The sequence below is a fragment of the Podarcis melisellensis genome, assembly GCF_964234715.1.
Source record: "Podarcis melisellensis genome assembly, chromosome: 8".
Lineage (NCBI taxonomy): Eukaryota > Metazoa > Chordata > Lepidosauria > Squamata > Lacertidae > Podarcis > Podarcis melisellensis.
In genome coordinates, this window is record NC_138540.1 from 13,152,359 (window position 1) to 13,172,640 (window position 20,282).

The window sequence follows — 20,282 nt, forward strand, 5'->3', positions numbered from 1 at the left end:
GTATAACAGCCACTTCATGTCCGTATCATTAAAAAAGGGGGGCATCTTTTAAAGATGGGGTCGCTAATACTTCCCTCCTCTGAAACTGACCTATTGCCACTTTTACAAGTTCCCGTCTGCAGCATGAAACATTTCATAAACACACACATTTTACTCTCTTTCAAACTGCAGCCGCGCTCAATCTAGGAAACCTTTTTGGCACAAACTCCAGAGATCCAGAATTATCCCTTGGAGACAAATTGGCTCAGGTGAGCAGAAAATGGGGAGGGAGAGAGAGAGAGAGAGAGAGAGAGAGAGAGAGAGAGAGAGAGAGAGAGAGAGAGAGAGAGAGAGAGAGAAGAAATAGACCCCCCCTCGCTATGCAAAAGCTCTGAAATGTGTCTTTGTCTCAGTTCTCCAAGGAAATGGGGTGTCCCTGTTCAAGGGGGGGGTGGAGCTATTCCAAAAGAGAGAGACTGGATCTTTGCTAAATCATTTTATTTGACTTGAAAAGTGTCCAGGGTTGGGGATTTGTGGGTGAAGGCGTTTGGCCACGATCCAGGGAGGGAGGAAGGCAACTTCCACCTCGTGCCTTAATTGCTTTATGAAATTATGGGTTGGTAAAGGATCCTAGATAAGCAGCCTGTAACCCTGAATTTAAGACTACTATTGGTAACGAGGATCTTAATCCCCACCAACTCCCGAGGCTTCCCATCTAAAGCAAACCTCAGCAAGTTACTTCATATGTCAAGATTTGTTCACCGTCTGTCGTTTTTAAAAAAATACACACACGTCCCAGGGAACCGCACAACAACAAGAAGTGTGTGTTAAAACCTCGTTCACATCCCACACAACATATACGTATGCGCAGTTTGAAGCCAACATAGAAAAAGTCGAATTTAAATTAAATGAAAACTGGAGCGACTCAAGAGCAAACTGATATGTACAAGGATCTAGGCTGCTAGAATTATAGCGTGCAAATGGGAAGCTGGAGACTTGCTCTGCCTCCGGGGGGCTGTTAGTTCCTACTCAGAGTAGACCCACTGAACTCCATCAAGATGACGAACTTGAGTCCATTCATGGGTCTGCTCCAAGTGCAACTTGGTGGGCTTAGGATCTGTTGGACCTAAGGCAGCGATGCCCATTAATTTCTGTCTACTCTGAGTAGGGCTAGCATCTGCACCATTCACATGCCCTTGATACACATCCTAGCGTGGATTGGGAGCGGGGAGGGGGGAAATTGATAAGGATAAATAGGTTATATATATATATATAACCTCACTTCCATGGTACCTTCTGGATTTCTCATTCTCAAAAAGCCCCAAATCTCCTATCATCTATATCTATCTATCTATCTATCTATCTATCTATCTATCTATCTATCTATCTATCATCTATCTATCTATCTATCTATCTATCTCATCAAAGCGATTTATTTCATAAAATTTGTATACCGCTTGCTCGCTTTAAAAATCCCCAACGACTCCTCACATGTCTAAAATGACCACCTTATGGGGAGATAATCCGAAAATTCTTTAATATTCTATGCCAGAACCCTCACCTTTTTAAGAATAAAGAACCCAAGGACAGCTTAACAAATGCATCCACCCACCAAATATTTCCTCTGTTCAAAAATAAAAAAAATCTTTTGCTCGGAGGGAAGTCTGGGGACATAAAGAGTTCCCAGCACGCGCCAGGCTGCCGCGCAGATGCCGCGGTAGATGCGCGCGTGCGGAGCTTACCTGCTTGCTGCTAAGCCAGCGCTGGGAGGCAGCTCGGCTGGTCCAAGGCGGCGCTGCTTTCTCCTGAATCCCGAAGTGCTGAACAGGAGGGAGAGGGGAAATAGAGGGGAGGGGAGAGAGGGGTTGGGCTTAGGAATATCCCCCCCCCTTCTAAAAAAAAGTGAGGTGCGGGGTTTTTTTCAAGAGCAGGGGGAAAACTGGGAGGACTTTTTCTAAAGCTCCCAGACTTAGAAAGAAACAGTGTTTGAAAAGGAGCATGCTTTGCTGGGGAGAGGGGTGTGGTGTGTGTGTGTGTGTGTGTGTGTGTGTACGATTAGGAGGGGGAGTGATGGATTTCTATGAATTGCAAAGAGGGAAAGGCGCGCTCCCGTCGCCAGGCGCGCGCGCCCCCGGAGCAGTGCCGGGGAGTTGCTGCTCGGTCTAGAGACAAATGCACACTCACACAAAGGAGACAAAGGGAACTGGTACCCAGTAGCCTAGATGTTTTAAAAAGGCGACAGTCCAGCAATTATATGTAATATTCTCTCTCCCAGGGAGGTTAAGGGGGTGGGGGAGATTGGCTTGCTGTGGGGCGGGAGAGAGAGGGGTGGGTCTAGCCTGGCGCTCCTTTCCCTCTGGGTGGTGGTAGGGGGTCGTTTTCTCTCCCCCTCTTCACCTCCATCATCTTCATCCCGCCTTCCTCCTAGAGGATTGTGGGAAACTCCCAAAGGGTAAATTGATGCCTTTGAGGAGTGGAGAGGGGTAATGACAGCGAGACCCAGAGGGTCCTGCTGAGCTGGTTAAAACGATTCTCTCTCCTGTTTCCACGCACACTCTTCTACCTCTGCCCAGGAGAATAGAGGGGAGGGGTCTCCACCTGGGTCTCCCGCCTCTAGATCGACTTTATTCATTGTGAAAACTCATGACACCCTTGCTACCAGTTATGTGCTTCGGGGGTTTTTTCCTTCGCTGTTCCGTGGTTTTCCAGCTTTGCTAAATCCATTCTAAAACCGCTTAGCCTTAAAAAAAATAAAGTAAAAACTAAGTGAGGTGCAATATGTAGCAAAAAGAAAATATAAATGGTGTTTGCTTTTCCCTATTCAGCTTTACGACCCCCCCACTTTTGTTATAACTAACAATTACCCCCCCCCGCAAAAATATAATACTTCTAAACTGCTCCACATTAAAAGTATATAGATTAATCAATATACTGTGTACGATATACTGACACCTGCTATGACAACGCTGATACCAGCTGTGCGTTTTAAATTCGTTGTTTATATTCGCTGTTTTGTGCAACTGAAATCTGCGGGTGACGAGCAGCTGTTAAAAGCAGAGGTGCAGGCGAAGGGAAGAAACGTTGGCAACCTTTCTCCGTTCAAAACCATTGCAAGCTAGATTACTTATCTGCCTTGGTTTGCACCATGAGCAGCAGAGGGTCGTAGCCATGGGCCGCCCCCCTAAATAAATAAAAATTATTAAAAATACGTAGCAAAGTGAGGTTCTGCACCCCCCAAAAAAGCCTGCCCGCCTAACAAAAGGCCTGCCCCCCCAAAAAAATCCTGACTATGCCGATATTCTCGGAGCCCGTCATCAGAAATGGACATGACTTACTTAGGCCCGTTAAACTCAAAAGGTGTACTCTGAGTAGGAAATGGAGACCACCCAGGGTATGGTATCTGGATGCAAACTGGAGCACCCTAAGAATCTCTTTTCTAGTCGAACCGAAAGTTGCTACTAGTCCTCAAGGCTAATTTAGGTCCATTGATTTCAATGCGCCTACTCTGAGTAGGACTTAAGTTGGATGCCACCTGTTAGATAGTGGGTAGACATAGCAGACGACGCAGCGATTTCTACAAAGCCGCTCTTTATTTGTAAGCTGGAACAGCACTGAACTGAAGGGTTCAGCCAGCCTGCTTATATAGAGCTCCAGTACAACGTAACTGTAACATTTTTCTAAAACTATCCAATCACTGAACATCACTTTCGATCCCTTATTTGCATAACTATCTACAGTATCCCCCTGCTGGCCCAGGGTGAGAACTTCAGTACATAACAACACCCATCCAGAATCGTCTCTCTCCCCTTCCTCACCCCAAATATCCAGGGGGTGTGCAAGCGAGTGAGTGAGACAGTGAGATTCATCTGCAAAATTCTTCGGCTCAGGTTTTTTTCTAAAGGCATAGGAGCAGGGCAGGGGGGAGAAGTTGGCAACCTTTAATCCATGAGCAATTGAGAGGGGGACGAGGAGAGTTAAAATAATAAAATAAAATAAAATAAAATAAAATAAAATAAAATAAAATAAAATAAAATAGCCCCACTGTTGGAGAGGTGCGCTTAAGTCTCCGCTGGACAGACGGCGCGCCAACGCCATGGAGATGGGCGGCGCGCACGGGTGCCAAAGCACCCCGGCGCTAAGACCTGCGAGGCGAAGAGAGGAGCGCGGCGAGGACGTCAGGCGGCCGCGTCGTTGGGTCGGCAGCTCCTCCTCCGGCTGCTCCGCCGTCATCAGCCTTCCCGGCGGGGCGGAGGCGCCGTTGTTCCCTGCCGCCGCGAGCCTGGGGTCGGGCGAGAGGGATCTGCGCTGCGCCCCGGAGAGAGGTACGGTGGAACCGGTGGAGAGGCGTTTCGGGGTGCGCTCGTTGCGCACAGGGTGCGCGCGGCTTAGCGGCCCGATCCGGAAGCTCTTTACTCTGGAGTAAACCCAAAGGGTCTCCAGCGAGAGGCTGGATCCCTAGCAGATGCCTGCCTTGCGTTTTGCAGGGGTTGAAGGTGCTTTTGGGGGGTGCTTTAATGGTGCGTTTCGATCAGGCATGTTTACGCAGAGAGAAACCCCACTGGACTTACTCCCGTGTACGCCCACCGGATTCAACGGGTCTCCGTTCCAGGTATAAGAAGATCCATAGGAACCAACTCCTAGGGGCCACGGTCCTTTTGGCCCCCCTAAAATATTTGAGGGGGCTGGCTGGGACCCCTCCAAAGCTGATGGGCATTGTCATTCAAATTGTGTATGCCCGCCACGTCTGGTGATTGATTATGCAGGGCGGGTCTTACTCGAGCTCCCCCATATTTTATTCAAATTGGCACCCCTGAAAGGCAACCCTATTTATGGAGGCGCAAAGCATGGGCTGGGGGGGGGCAAGGCAAAGCAGCTGGAGGGCACCAGTCTCAATAGGTTACTTATGAGTAATCTCCCTAAGATGATGATGATTAGAATTTATATACCGCCCTATACCCAGGGGTTGCAGGGTGGTTCTCAAAATAAAATCAAGATATGAAATCACAAAATACATAATAAAAATAAAAACAACCACCCAATACCCCCCCCAATTTACATTGGGGTGCATCCAATTTAAGTTATGCTCAGAGTAGACCCATTGAAATGAATGGACATCAGTTATACCTATCTACTGTGACTAGGACTAGCATTGCATGCGACCCCACCTCCTTTAAAAAGAAAGTTACTAGTTCTCATGGCTAATTTAAGACTGGGTCTGCTCTGAGTAATACTTAGTTTAATACAATCCAGAATCTTCTCCCTCCCCCTCCCCAAATCTCCATGCTATCCGTCTTTCAGGTACCGAGACTCCCTTTGTAACCATCTTTAAAAAGTTGCTGCCGTGATGACCACTTTAACCCGACAGGATCTCAACTTCGGACAAGGTACTGGCACGGTTTTTCTCTAAATTTTTCAGAACAGAAACCTATTTTGACTCCCAGCTCTATTAAAAATCAAGGGGAGGGGAAGCCATGGATCAGGGCTATGCAACAGACCTGCATCCATCTCCCAGTGACCAACCTTCAGCAGTAGTTTCGGCAACTGTACCAAAACGGTTTTTAAACAGACACCACCCACTTCGTTTTTTATTTAATAATTTTATTTAATAATTATATTTTGTCTGTCTGAGGACAGTATAAAACCACAAAAGTACATGATATAATAGCAAACAAAACAATAACCCTCCACCGTCGTTAAATCCGTACCCTTCCCTTCCAGTTGTAGCTGATGTCCTTTCTGAGTTCCTGGAAGTAGCCATTCACCTTATCCTTTATGTCCGAGAAGTCTACCCCACGGGGATCTTTCAGAAAAGGAAAAAATACAATGTACCTGTCCAGGTGAGTGATGTGACTGTCTTTTGGGTGCACCACACAAACAGATCTTTTTAGGTTGGCCAGTGGCTTGCGTGGATGTGAAGTTACAAAATGTGCATTGTCTCGTTTTACTGTCATCTCATCCACAATTGTTATTAAACTGCTCATGTTAAACAGGTTGTTAAATACTTTGCTAAAATCTTTTTTTAAAAAAATACTTTTCAGGTTCATACCTTTCATTAATTTTACAATCATTTTAACATTTGACTTCCTTCCCCCTCTTTCTGCGGTTCCTTAATTTTTAATATCTTCTGCATATCCAAATTCATTTAATTTGCTCATTTATTTATCTACTTTGAAGCTATACACTTATGAAACTGCAGGTTATTACAGTAATCCTGCCAATGTTTTTATCCTTGTGCAATTTATCTGTAAATATTCAATAAACCATTTCTATTCTTTTATACAAAGTTTTTTATCTTGATTTCTTATTCTTCCAGTAAGTTTCGCCATTTCTGCATATTCCATAAGTTTTTGTATCCATTCTGCCTAATGCTTTGCTGAAGTTAAATTATGTCAACCGCATTCCCCCAATCCACTAATTTGTAACATTTCTTTTAAAAATCAGTCTGGCGGGATTTCCGCCCCACCCTGACAAATCTATGCATATTTATATGCAACTTGAGATATTTGTTTGAACAGATGTCCTGCCACCCAGAACTGAATCAGTACATCCAAGATACTCTCCATTGCATCAAACCTTTGCTGGAGAAGGTAAGTTTTTGACGGTCAGCACAAGATCAGGGAATTACTGGAACTCGGTGTTTCATTTTATTCAGCCCCAAGACGTTTTGGTGATGGTAGGTATAATAATATTGGACCAATGTAACTGGGTATGGGTGTATGCAGGCTTTGGTGATGCACAGAGCTCTTCCGCAAACAGACTCGAAGTAAGAAAAAAACAAGTTCTTGTGCTCTGTTGCTTTTCAGAATGACGTGGAAAAAGTGGTGGTGGTCATTCTGGACAAGGAGCACCATCCTGTGGAGAGATTTGTCTTTGAAATCACACAGCCACCCCTGCTGTCTATCAGGTGAGGCCTTCCTGCCCCCAAAAGGCTGTACCAAACTTTGCAGAGGCAGTGTGGTGTAGTGAGTAGAGCTTTGTGGCTGGGTGGTGATTTGAACCTGGATCTCCCCGGTGCTGATCCAATGCTCTAACCACTGCAGCATGTTGTCTCTCATCACATGCCTGTATTGAACTAACCACACACTCTTCTAACATCCTGGTTGTGGACAAAGCACCTAAAGGAAAACCTGAATGAAGCAATCTTATTAATCTGGCTTTCAGAACACTGGTAACTCCCATTCCCATTGGCCATGTTGGAAGAAGCTGAGGGGGCTTTTGAACCGAACAATGGTCTCCCCACTCTTGCCTTTACTGCCCCTGGCTGCCCCCATCACATCTCTGCTTCCTCTTAATGTAGAGATGGGGCAGCTGTGGCCTTCTAGTTATTGCTGAACTCCAGCTCCCACCTTTGGCCATGTTGGCGGAAGCTGTTGAGAGCTTCAGTCCAGCAACGTCATTGACTTAAGAATCACCACTGTAGAGTTGTTTTCAGAGTGGAGACTTCCCCACTCTGGGGGGCAGCACATTTGGAAACTTAAGGTGCTGTTACGCACATTTCACCTTCTCTCCCAATAGGCAAAACACCTACATCTCCTAAAACCAAAACACAGAACAACAACAACAAAAAAAACCCCAAACAAATCAGGCAGTGCTGCTCTGGAAAAAACACACCAAAAAACCTGTCTTAAAAAGAATCTTCCCCCAAAGACTCCCTCCCCAAAGGGGGGGGGGCTGAATGGCTGGTGCCAAGGTTGTGTGTGTTTCTAACAGTTTTGAGAATCCCACAAGAGTTATTTTGAGGTCCCCAGCTTTTTTCAGATTCCCTGTGGTTTAGTTAATCAAAATACTGTATTTTTCACTCCATAAGATGCACCTGACCATAAGACGGAACTAGTTTTTAGAGGAGTAAAACAAGAAAAAAAAAATATTCTGAACGAAACAGTAGATGTATGATTTTTGTGGTTCATGCTGTGGCCACAGACATGATATGTGATTTGATGGTGAGTCTGGGGTAGCCCAATGCAAAAATCCTGAGAATCCATGTGGATCCGTGCTTTGTAACCACGTTTTTGTGCAATTGCGGCCCGACGAAACAGTGGATGTGTGATTTTTTGGGTGCAGGCTGTAGCCATGGACATGCGATGTGATCTGATGGTGATTTGGGGTGACCCAATGCAAAAATCCTGAGGATCCATGGGCTTTTACCTCCCCACTCCCAGGCAGCCTCCTTTATTGCATCCCTTATCTCCCTCCCGATCGCTTGCCGATCAGCTGCTTCCTTTCAACACCCAGTTCCCTCTTGTGTGACAGTGTCTTTTCCTTAGCTGGAGCAGTTTTTAGTTCCTCCTTTTCTTCTAATTTCTCTCCTCATTGTTTGTTGTAGTATTCCTGTCTCCTCTCCTTGCAAGTTCACTGTCTTTACCTCCCCCCCCTCCCAGGCAGCCTCCTTTATCACTAGTGTCCCTTATCTCCCACCCGATCACTTGCCAATCATCTGCTCAGCAGCTTTGTTTCAACACCCCCTTCTCTCTTTCTTAAAAAAAAAAAAAACATGATCTGCTTTTTGCCCCTGGGCAATTCGGTTCCAGGGACCACGCATTCGCTCCATAAGGTGAACAGACATTCCCCCTAACTTTTTAGGAGGAAAAAAGTGCGTCTTATGGAACGAAAAATACGGTGCCGTATTTTTCGCTCTATAGGACGCACTTTTTCCCCTCCAAAAATTAAGGGGAAATCTGTGTGCGTCTTAAGGAGTGAATGCAGGCTCCTTGGCTTCAGCGATAGCAACGCGAAGCCTCCGAAGCGCAGAGGGAGTGCTCCTTCCGCGCTCCGGAGGCTTCGCGTTGCTTTCGCTGAAGCCTGGAGAGCGAGAGGGGTCGGTGCGCACCAACCCCCCTAAGCTCTCCAGGCTTCAGGGATAGCCACCTGAAGCCTTTGGAGCGCAGCAGGAACTCGCGTTGCGCTCTGAAGGCTTCGGGTTCCTTTTGCTGAAGCCGGGAGAGCAAGACTCTCCTGGCTTCAGCAGAGAGGGAGAGCTGGGCAGCGCCCCTTCAGCAAAGCGGGAGGAGAAATGGAAGGGGCTCCATTTCTCCTGCCGCTTCGCTGAAGGGGTGCCGAGCAGAGAGGGGGAGAATTTCCCCCCCCCCCTGTTCTCCCCCTCCTATGGTCCGGTGCGTCCTATAGAGTGAAAAATACGGTACCTTTTTTATCTATATAAATACATTTCCACCATGTGATTGAGTTCTGCGCCCCCTTCCTTCCCCAGCTCCGACTCCCTCCTGAACCACGTGGAACAGCTTCTGCGTGCCTTCATTTTGAAAATTAGTGTCTGCGATGCAGTTCTGAACAACAACCCTCCAGGTAGGCCAGCCAACCATGCTTGTCTTCCAAGTTAGCTTGTTTAGATTTTTTGAGCCTGTTTTCCTCCTCCTCAAATACAAGACACAAACCATAGGCATGATTTAAATTCCATAAAACCAGCTGGTGTTGTTTTCTTTCTTTCTTGTTACTTACCTACCCTGCAAGCTGTCTCAACCGTTGGCTGGAGCTGCTGTGATGTCACAGCCATTCAAAGCCAAACGATCTTGGGATGGTGAAATATTTTGCTAGATGAATATTTATTAGAACTAAGCAGTCTAACTAACTAACTAAGCAGAACTAAGAAAGGCTGATTGCTGAAGAATTGATGCTTTTGAATTATGGTGCTGGAGGAGACTCTTGAGAGGCCCATGGATTGCAAGAAGATCAAACCTCTCCATTCTGAAGGAACTCAGCCCTGAGTGCTCACTGGAAGGACAGATCCTGAAGCTGAGGCTCCAATACTTTGGCCACCTCATGAGAAGAGAAGACTCCCTGGAAAAGACCCTGATGTTGGGAAAGATGGAGGGCACAAGGAGAAGGGGACGAGAGAGGATGAGATGGTTGGACAGGGTTCTCGAAGCTGCAAACATGAGTTTGACCAAACTGCGGGAGGCAGTGGAAGACAGGAGTGCCTGGCGTGCTCTGGTCCAGGCAGTCACGAAGAGTCGGACATGACTAAACAACTAAACAACAACAACAACAAAGCAGTCTGAACATTCTGGTGTGTGCTACCCCACATTAAACTTTCCTTTTAAAGCAGAGAGATCAAGAAAAGAAAATGCCCAGTATCTCCCAGCAATCTTGTACCAACCCAGAAATTACCCTCAGGTTTTGCTCTTTAAAGCCATCAAACAAATCTCTTTTGCATCACACAAAGAAGCAGATGTTCTTCTACTGCAGAACCTATTCACCATATTTTTCACTCTATAAGACGCACCAGACCATAAGACGAACCTAGTTTTTAGAGGAGGAAAACAAGAAAAAATATATTCTGAATTTCAGAAGCCAGAACAGCAAGAGGGATCGCTGCGCAGCAAAGCAGTGATCCCTCTTGTTGTTCTGGCTTCTGGGATAGATGCACAGCCTGCATTCGCTCCATAAGACGCACACACATTTCCCCTTACTTTTTAGGAGGGGAAAAGTGAGTCTTATAGAGCAGAAAATACAGTAATTCCTTAAGGACTAGAACGTTATAGCTTGTTTCCTCCAGTGTGTGCTGAGATAGTCATTATCCCTGAACCCAATTTTAATTTCCATTTTTTTAAAAAAAACCTCCAACCTGATCATATCTATCACCTTTCTGTACTATGATCCCCACTTTAATTGGGGGTATACATTCTCCCTCCTTCAACCAATATGCCAGTCCCTCAAATTGCTTAGAACCTATGGTTCTCTGAAGGAGGGAGAGAAAGAAAGAGAATAATTTGGAGATTGCCTAGCAATCGTGCACAATGCTCCCTCACTAATTATGATTTAGTGCAGCAGGACAGCTGCTCCTGTAGTTTCTTTCTCCCCTCTCTTCCCAGCTTTTCACGCTCCCACCATAGAACTGGGGAAAAAGCAGCCCCTTAGTACAGACCGACGGCTAACACTGAGCTGGCTGAGTTTCCACCCACAGCTCACAGGGTATAGGCACAGCTTTCAGCATTGCTCTGTTGGCGTCCCAGGACCGTGGGCCTGCTGTAGCCTTGGAGGATGGAGCAAGCTTGTGGTGTTCTCCTGCTCCGGAGGGTAGGACTCGAACCCATGGCTTCTAGTTACCAGAAAGGAGATTCTCGCTAAACACCAGAAAGAACTTTCTGGCTGTCGGAGCTGGTGGGCTCTCTTTCCTGGGAGGTTTTTAAGCAGAGGTTGGATAGCCATCTGCCATGGATGCTTTAGTTGAGATTCCTGCATTTCAGGGGGTTGGACTAGATGACCCTTGGGGTCCCTTCCAATTCTATGATTCCCCAGACTTCTAAAGAGAAACCCCTGCCTTTCCTTCCCTTCCTTCTGGCTTCTTAAAATTCCACCCCATCTTTCTTTTCTTTCTCTTTCTTTCTTTCTTTCTTTCTTTCTTTCTTTCTTTCTTTCTTTCTCTCTCTCTCTCTCTCTCTCTCTCTCTCTCTCTCTCTCTCTCTCTCTCCCTCCCTCTCTCTCTCTCTCTGTCAGGGGTTCAGGAGCAGAGGGACAGGGAAGGGAGGAATTAGAGACCGAGGGAGAGGAATCCGAGGGAGAAGTCAGCGATGATAGCCGTCCGAGGTCTCTAAGTCTCTCCAGCGAATCAGAGGATTCACAGAAAGGGGCTCCCGTGATCAGAGCAAGGGGGTTGCCAAGGGGAACACCCCAGGAGGGAGGGGCCAGAGAGGGCTCAGAGAGCAGCAGCTGGAAATCGGGACCAGCTTCCCCACCGGAGAGCAGTAGGGGGGAGGAGCCCCAGGCATCGGGAGCAGGCAGCTCTCCGTCAGCGGAAGGACAGGAGTCAGGGTTAGCCACGCCTGCATCAGAGAGCGAGGAAACGGTCAAAAGGAAGGTCAGGGGCAGCGCGCGCGCGCCAAGTTCAAATGTACAAGAGGGTGGCGCCATAAGCAGCCCGGAGAGGGAGCCGGGTCCCAAAGCCCGCCGAAGAGAGGGGGAGGAGTCCGAGGGGTCCGCATCCGAAGCGTCCAGGAAGGAAGGCACCCAGGGGGGTAGTAGGACCCAGAGGCGGAAGGAGAAACGCAGAAGGTGGAGTAAGGCTAGAGTGTTGAACTGGTGTACAGGGGGCGGAGACTCAGATGAGGCTTCGCTGGTCTAGGGTCTAGACGTAGAGATGCACGCTAGGGTTTGAAAATGGGAACTAAACTTCAATAAAGACTTTGTACAGTTCCGCTGGCTAGCGTTGGTCTTCTGTGAGCTGGGACCTGGAGGCAGTCTCTGACACTCTCCCTCTCTCTCTCCCCCTCTCTTTCTTTCTTTCTCTCTCTCTCTCTCTCTCTCTTTCTCTCTTCCTCCGTCCCTCTTTCTTTCTTTCTTTCTTTCTTTCTTTCTTTCTTTCTTTCTTTCTTTCTTTCTTTCTTTCTCTCTCTCTCTCTCTCTCTCTCTCTCTCTCTCTTTCTCTCTCTCTCTCCCCCTCCCTCTTTCTCTATCTCCCTCGCTTTCTGTCTCTCTCCCCTCCTCCCTCCCTCCCTCTCTCCCTCCCTCCCTCCCTCCCTCCCTCCCTCCCTCCTGGATTCTAAAGCGACATTCCCATCTCTCCTCCTTTTCTAAAGATTCCATCCCACCACCCCCTCTTCCCTTTCTTTCAGGCTGTACTTTTACCGTCTTGGTGCACACCCGAGAAGCTGCCACTCGCAACATGGAGAAGATCCAAGTGATCAGGGTAGGAGGCGATAGAAATCGCGAGTTCTGCAACAGGTGCCATGAATCACGAGAGCCTCTCTCTTCTGCCAGGAAGCTTCTTGGAACTCCTGAATGGCTCAGATATATTTGGCGAGTCTTCCCGTCATTTAAATCTGTGATGGGGGACCCTGCGCAGCTTTCTGTTTTTATTTATTTTTATTTTTATAATAAATCTTTATTGCATTGTTTTTTTAAGTTACAAAACAAAAGAATAAATTAATTGTTTCATCCAAATATATGAAAAGAAAAAGAAAAAATGCAAAAGAAAAGAAAGAACTGAGAGGTTTCTTATTAATTCCGTCATTTTGGGCAGCTTTTTGGCTGTTGTTGGACTCCAGTTCCCATAACCACCGGCCAGCATGGCCAGTGGTCAGGGATGATGGGAGTTGGGAGCCCCTTCCTCATTACAGTGGTGCCTCGCAAGACGAAAAGAATCCATTCCGCGAGTCTCTTCGTCTTGCGGCTTTTTCGTGTTGCGAAGCAAGCCCATTAGCGGCTTAGCGCTATTAGCGGCTTAGCGGATCAGCTGTTAAGCGGCTTAGCAGCTTAGCGGATCAGCTGTTAAGCGGCTTAGCAGCTTAGCGGATCAGCTGTTAAGCGGCTTAGCGGATCAGCTGATAAGCGGCTTAGCGGCTTGAGAAAAAGGGGGGGGGAAGAAAAAAACCCCACAGGAACTCGCAAGACATTTTCGTCTTGCGAAGCAAGCTCATAGGAAATTTGTTTTGCGAAGCACCTCCAAAATGGAAAACCCTTTCGTCTAGCGGGTTTTCCGTCTTGCGAGGCATTCGTCTTGCGGGGCACCACTGTATCTGATTTTTAGAAGACATCTGAAGGCAGCCCTGCTTAGGGAAGTTTTTAATGTCTGTTTGATCGCTTTTTAATTATTATTATCATTAATTCTGTTGGGAGCCGCCCAGAGTGGCTGGGGAAACCCAGCCAGATGAGTGGGGTATAAATAATAAATTTATTATTATTATTATTATTATTATTATTATTATTATTATTATTATTACTCACTAGTTATTAGCTAAATAGTTTCGGTTCCAGCTCCTTTTAAGGTCCCACCAGCATCCTTCAATACCACTTTAGAAAGCCGTACCTCTTCCCAAAGAATTCTAGGAGCTGTAGTTTGCAGGTCTCTATGTTTCTGTCCTGACGAGGCCTTTTTTTGTTAACCGTTTTGAGGTTTTTCTCTACATTCTTGTGGTATATAAATTTAGTGAAGAGAAATGAAAATATGAATTAAACAAATAAAGTGAATTATTTGCATCTTTAACCCAAGGATTTCCCCTGGATTCTCGCCGATGAGCAAGATGTCCACATGCGTGACCCTCGACTGATCCCGCTGAAGACCATGACGTCGGACCTTTTAAAGGCAAGCTCAGCAGGGTGCTCTTTCTTAAAATTAAATTTCTCTGAAGAGCAATTCCTTTTCCCCCTCTGGGACTGTCAGGCTCCTAGATCTGCCAACAAGGCCCACCAGACTAGCTGGTGCAGTTAAGTTGTGTTAATTAAGCTGTGTCAGCAATTGGGCATAGTACATAAAGAGCAGCGTGTACCTCTCTCAGTACCCTGGTGAATGGGTCATAAAGGTAAAGGGACCCCTGACCATTAGGTCCAGTCATGGCCGACTCTGGGGTTGCAGCGCTCATCTTGCTTATTGGCCAAGGGAGCCGGCGTACAGCTTCCGGCTCATGTGGCCAGCATGACTAAGCCGCTTCTGGCAAACCAGAGCAGCGCACGGAAATGCCGTTTACCTTCCCACCGGAGTGGTACCTATTTATCTACTTGCACTTTGACGTGCTTTTGAACTGCTAGGTTGGCAGGAGCAGGGACCGAGCAACGGGAGCTCACCCCGCCGCGGGGATTGGAACCGCCGACCTTCTGATTGGCAAGTCCTAGGCTCTGTGGTTTAACCCACAGCGCCACCTGCGTCCCAGCCCTTAGTTTAGTCAATCTTAAATATATATATTATATAAAATATATAAAATTAAATATACAAAAATTTAGATATAAAAATTTAATGAAAGTGCTTTAGAGAGAGTGAGTTTTATTATTACACCCCTATCTCATCTTCTCCTCCAAGGAATTCAAGGTGGCATTTATGGCTCCTCCCACCCTGTTTTACCCTCACAACAATCCTGTGAGAGAGGCCTAGAGGCAGGGAATGGCCCAAGGACACATTTGGCTGAGTGGACAGTCGAACCCTGGTCTCTTCCAGGCCCTCATCCACGATCCTAACCACTATGCAACACTGCCTTCTGTTTAAAAGCTTTTCTTGTCTACCTCCATTTACAGATGCAGCTCTACGTGGAAGAGAGAGCCCAAAAAGGGACCTGACTCCCAACACTTTCTCACCGTACCTTGGGACCTCAAATGCTCTCCAGGCGCAAGGCACCTCTGAGCTGTCGCTCGCTCTGCTGCTGTTAACACTGGTGCTAAAAACATGGTGGTCATCAGCGACTTGGCACACTCTGCCAACCATTCTTCCACAAAATGTGTGCGAGCAAGTTGGGTTTTTTAAAAGCGTTCTTTCTCTTATGTAAGGAGAGAATAGATCCCGGAGGAGCAAAATTTTACCTTCTCCAGCAGGTTTTGTGTGCCTGTGTGTGCACTCAGCAAGCTTCCAGACCTGAGTGAGGCCTGCCTTTCCAATTTATTGTGCAGAAAGGGGGGGGGCTACGTTTGGAGCTTTGAGAAGGGGTTGTGTGTGACTCTGTGTTGTCGTTTGTTTGGGAGCCCGTATGTGTGATTTCTGAAGGTGTCCAGAGTGGACCTCTTGTGACTGTCCACTGTGAGATATATATTTTTCTGTTGATCAATAAATAGGAAGCACTTACGTTGTTTGCCAGCTTCTTGTGGGACTCCTGCAACGAGACTTGAAGTGGGGTACCCAAAAACAACAACAGCTTGACCCCGGGGCTGGGGGGAAACTTTGACCCTCTAGATGTTGCTGGACTCCATCTCCCAACATCCCCTCCTATAGAAGCATCCTCCTGCCTCCGCTATCACAAAAACAGCAAAACAAGAGATCTTTTTGAGATGCCTTCGGTACCTTTAGCTACCCTGTTTCCCCGAAAATAAGACATCCCCCGAAAATAAGACCTACTTCCAGTTTTGCCTCTCGCTGTAATATAAGGCATCCCCCCGAAAATAAAGGGACGCGGGTGGCGCTGTGGGTTAAACCGCAGAGCCTAGGACTTGCCGATCAGAAGGTTGGTGGTTTGAATCCCCGCGACGGGGTGAGCTCCCGTTGCTCGGTCCCTGCTCCTGCCAACCTAGCAGTTCGAAAGCTCGTCAAAGTGCAAGTAGATAAATAGGTACCACTCCGGCAGGAAGGTAAACGGCGTTTCCGTGCGCTGCTCTGGTTTGCCAGAAGCGGCTTAGTCCTGCTGGCCACATGACCTGGAAGCTGTACGCCGGCTCCCTCGGCCAATAAAGCGAGATGAGCGCTGCAACCCCAGAGTCCGTCACGACTGGACCTAATAGTCAGGGGTCCCTTTACCTTTAGCCGAAAATAAGACCTCCCCGATAATAAGGCCTCCCCCAAACATAGGGCCTCTCCAGAATATAAGGCCCCCGAAGCTACTCTAAGGTGTCTGACTCCTCTGGACTGTAGCGGCAGGCGCCGCCACACAGCTCACTGATTGGCCGCAGCACAGCCGGAGCTGTTCAGGCAGTGCAAGGTCTCTTTAAATCAGAGAGCCCGCGCCGCCACCAAGACAAGCCGCCGCCTGCTGCTCACTGTGCCCTGATGGAGTCTAGCTGACTCGCAATTAGACAGTAAATGTGTACCGTATTCTTCTTCATGGAAAAATAAGACATCCCCTGAAAATAAGACCTAGCGCACCTTTGGGAGCAAAATTAATATAAGACACTGTCTTATTTTCAGGGAAACAGGTATCAGAAGAGAACAAGAATGGATGGATGGCGGCTAACAGATTGAGGTTGAATCCTGACAAGACAGAAGTACTGTTTTTGGGGGACAGGAGGCGGGCAGGTGTGAAGGACACCCTGGTCCTGAATGGGGTAACTGTGCCTCTGAAGAACCAGGTGGGCAGCCTGGGACTCATTTTGGACTCACAGCTGTCCATGGAGTCTACCAGCTCCTCCTGGTACGCAGGATGAGACCCTACCTGTCCGCGGACTGTCTCGCCAGAGTGGTGCATGCTCTAGTTATCTCCCGCTTGGACTACTGCAATGCGCTCTATGTGGGGCTACCTTTGAAGGTGACCCGGAAACTACAATTAATCCAGAATGCGACAGCAAGACTTGTGACTGGGAGCAGCCGCCAGGACCACATAACACCGGTCCTGAAAGACCTACATTGGCTCCCAGTACGTTTCCGAGCACAATTCAAAGTGTTGGTGCTGACCTTTAAAGCCCTAAACGGCCTTGGCCCAGTATGCCTGAAGGAGCGTCTCCACCCCCATTGTTCTGCCCGGACACTGAGGTCCAGCGCCGAGGGCCTTCTGGTGGTTCCCTCATTGCAAGAAGTGAGGTTACAGGGAACCAGACAGAGGGCCTTCTTGGTAGTGGCGCCCACCCTGTGGAACGCTCTCCCATCAGATGTGAAGGAAATAAGCAGCTATCCTATCTTTAAAAGACATCTGAAGGCAGCCCTGTTCAGGGAAGTTTTAAATATTTAATGCTGTACTGTTTTTAACATTTGATTGGGAGCCACCCAGAGTGGCTGGGGAAACTCAGCCAGATGGGCGGGGTAGAAATAATAAATTATTATTATATTATTATAAGTAGCTCGTTGGCCACCAAAGGGCAGCAAGATGCATCCAGGAACATTTGTTGCGTATAGGTAAGCCAACAATCATGGGGTTGGAAGGCACCTCTGAGGTCGTGCAGTCTGACCCACTCGCACAGCATCTTTGCAGCTTACAGCAGCACCAGAGGTGGGCAGATTTGCCCCACCGCCTACCCACAATGCCCTTCTTTTAATCCCACACCCATTTGCAAAAACAAGCAAGCGAGTTCCTTTGATCCAGATGCCGTCGTCGGGAAGGCAAAGGGACTTCTGGAAAATGGACGTCTTTGGCGTGGTTGTGTTTGATGCTGCTTACCCGCATTGCAGGGGGTGGAACACGATGACCGTTTGTGGGGGGGGGGCATTTCCAACTCGACAATTCTATGATTCTATGGAAGTTAACCACCTAGCCTCTGCTTAAATACCACCAGCAAAGTCTGCCACTTCCTCTATTTCCTCCCTCCCTTTTCCATATCAAAGATGTCATGATATGCCGCTATTATTATTTATTGAATTTATATACCTATTTACATGCGGGTGGCGTTGGGACGCGGGTGGCGCTGTGGGTAAAACCTCAGCGCCTAGGACTTGCCGATCGCATGGTTCGAATCCCCGCGGTGGGGTGCGCTCCCGTCGTTTGGTCCCAGCGCCTGCCAACCTAACAGTTCGAAAGCTCCCTCGGGTGCAAGTAGATAAATAGGGACCGCTTACCAGCGGGAAGGTAAACGGCGTTCCGTGTGCTGCGCTGGCTCGCCAGATGCAGCTTGTCACGCTGGCCACGTGACCCGGAAGTGTCTGCGGACAGCGCTGGCTCCCGGCCTCTAGAGTGAGATGAGCACACAACCCTAGAGTCTGGCAAGACTGGCCCGTATGGGCAGGGGTACTTTTACCTTACCTATCTACAACCATCATCTCTTGCCACCCTCCCATTACTTCCCTCCAGCTTCATTTGCCCCCTGTTCCTACCACACCTTTCTTAGGCTGCTCGTTTGCCCCCCCACTATTCATTTTGCCTTGGGTCACTCTTATTTTCAGTGGTGGCTTCCAACAAACATTCAAAATACATTAAAATGTCACACTTTAAAAACTTCCCCAAACAGGGCTGCCTTCAGATGTCTTCTAAATGTCAGGTATTTGTTTATCTCTTTGACATCTGATGGGAGGGTGTTCCACAGGGCGGGTGCCACCACCGAGCAGGCCCTCTGCCTGGTTCCCTGTAGCTTTGCTTCTCGCAGGGAGGGAACCGCCAGAAGGCCCTCAGAGCTGGACCTCAGTGTCTGGGGCTGAATGATGGGGGTGGAGGCACTCTTTCAAGTATAGTAGGCCGAAGCTGTTTAGGGCTTTCAAGGCCAGCACCAACACTTTGAATTATGCCTGGAAACATCCTGAGAGCCAATGTGGGTTTTTCAGGACCGGTGTTATGTGGTCTCGGCGGCCACTCCCAGTCACCAGTCTAGCTGCCGCATTCTGGATTAGTTGTAGTTTCCAGGTCACCTTCAAAGGTAGCCCCACATAGAGCATATTGCAGTAGTCCATGCGGGAGATAACTAGAGCATGCACCACTCTGGGGAGACAGTCTGCGGGCAGGGAGGGTCTCAGCCTGTGTACCAGATGGAGCTGGAAAAAAGCTGCCCTGGATACAGAATTGACCTGCGTCTCCATGGACAGCTGTGAGTCCAAAATGAGTCCCAGGCTGCCTACCTGGTTCTTCAGAGGCACAGTTACCCCATTCAGGACCAGGGAGTCCCCCACCCCCGCCCGCCCCCTGTCCCCCCAAAACAGTACTTCTGTCTTGTCAGGATTCAACCTCAATCTGTTAGCCGCCATCCATCCTCCAACCCCCTCCAGACACAAAGGACCTTCACCGCCTTCACTGGTTCTGATTTGAAAGAGAGGTAGAGCTGGGTATCATCCGCATATTGCTGAACACCCAGCCCAAACCCCCTGATGATCTCTCCCAGTGGCTTCATGTAGATGTTAAAAAGCAAGGGAGAGGCCAGGGGTCTGAACACTCACCCTCCAACACCACTTTCTGAGCACGGCCAAGGAGGAAGGATCAGAACCACTGTACAGTGGTACCTCGGGTTAAGTACTTAATTCGTTCCGGAGGTCTGTTCTTAACCTGAAGCACAACTTTAGCTAATGGGGCCTCCTGCTGCTGCCACGCCGCCGAAGCCCGATTTCTGTTCTTATCCTGAAGCAAAGTTCTTAACCTGAGGCACCATTTCTGGGTTAGTGGAGCCTGTAACCTGAAGCGTATGTAACCCGAGGTACCACAGTATAACAGTGCCCCCAGCTCTCAACTCCTCTAGATGGTCCAGAAGGATGTTATGATCGATTGTATCAAAAGCCGCTGAGAGATCCAGCAGAACTAGGAAACAGCTTTCACCTTTGCCCCTAGCCTGCCGGAGATCATCAACCAGCGCAGCCAAGGCAGTTTCAGTCCCATGATGAGGCCTGAAGGGATCCCAATGGTCCTCATCCTCCAGGCATGCCTGGAGTTGTTCAGCAACCACCTGCTCAATCACCTTGCTCAAGAATGGAACATTGGAGACTGGGCCATAGTTGGCCATATTGGCCGGGTCTAAGGATGTATTTTAAAGAAGCGATTTAATGACCACCTCTTTCAGTGGGTCTGGGAAGGCTCCCTTGCAGAGGGAAGCATTCACCACCCTGCAGAGCCCATCGCCTAACGCTTCCGGCTCACTTTTATCAGCCAGGAAGATCAAGGAGACAGGTGGTTGGTTTCACGAGTTCAACCAGCCTGTCCACATCCCTGGGGTAACGGATTGAAATTGATTCCATGCAACTCGACCGGGCTCTAGCACTCTCCCACCCCGGCCCTGCTCCCACAGTGGTGTTTTACATCTCCATTATGTCCAAA

At 48.2% G+C, this 20,282-nt stretch overlaps 2 protein-coding genes and 1 long non-coding RNA gene across 3 annotated transcripts in view; 1 reads left to right on the forward strand and 2 right to left on the reverse strand.

Annotated features, from left to right (window-relative positions):
* The window catches only part of DRAXIN (dorsal inhibitory axon guidance protein), a 36,893-nt gene extending 34,266 nt beyond the window's left edge, over positions 1-2,627 (reverse strand). Inside the window, exon 1 of the mRNA XM_081923782.1 lies at positions 1,722-2,627. The gene's annotated coding sequence lies outside the window, so the exon portion shown is untranslated. The remainder of the gene's footprint in view (positions 1-1,721) is intronic.
* A 1,557-nt stretch (positions 2,628-4,184) lies between these two features.
* Positions 4,185-15,478, forward strand: MAD2L2 (mitotic arrest deficient 2 like 2). Its single transcript, XM_081923900.1, has 9 exons — positions 4,185-4,300; positions 5,269-5,363; positions 5,698-5,816; positions 6,495-6,566; positions 6,783-6,883; positions 9,185-9,279; positions 12,546-12,619; positions 13,922-14,014; positions 14,938-15,478. The coding sequence occupies exons 2-9, from the start codon at positions 5,324-5,326 to the stop codon at positions 14,977-14,979; spliced, it is 636 nt and encodes a 211-aa protein (XP_081780026.1). The 5' UTR covers positions 4,185-4,300; positions 5,269-5,323; the 3' UTR covers positions 14,980-15,478.
* On the reverse strand, positions 12,419-13,915 carry LOC309377046. Its single transcript, XR_014171404.1, has 3 exons — positions 13,441-13,915; positions 12,522-13,039; positions 12,419-12,490 (listed from the first exon to the last, which is right to left on the reverse strand). It is a non-coding gene; the product is annotated as an uncharacterized lncRNA (long non-coding RNA).
* Positions 15,479-20,282: the final 4,804 nt, after the last annotated feature.

What these genes read in the sequence shown, in the direction of transcription:
- MAD2L2 (XM_081923900.1), top strand. Translation starts at nt 5,324, where the DNA reads ATGACCACTTTAACCCGACAGGATCTCAACTTCGGACAAG. An exon ending in GGATCTCAACTTCGGACAAG is followed by an intron (nt 5,364 to 5,697) that starts GTACTGGCACGG and finishes CTTCCCTTCCAG; the next exon opens with TTGTAGCTGATGTCCTTTCT. An exon ending in AGAAGATCCAAGTGATCAGG is followed by an intron (nt 12,620 to 13,921) that starts GTAGGAGGCGAT and finishes CTTTAACCCAAG; the next exon opens with GATTTCCCCTGGATTCTCGC.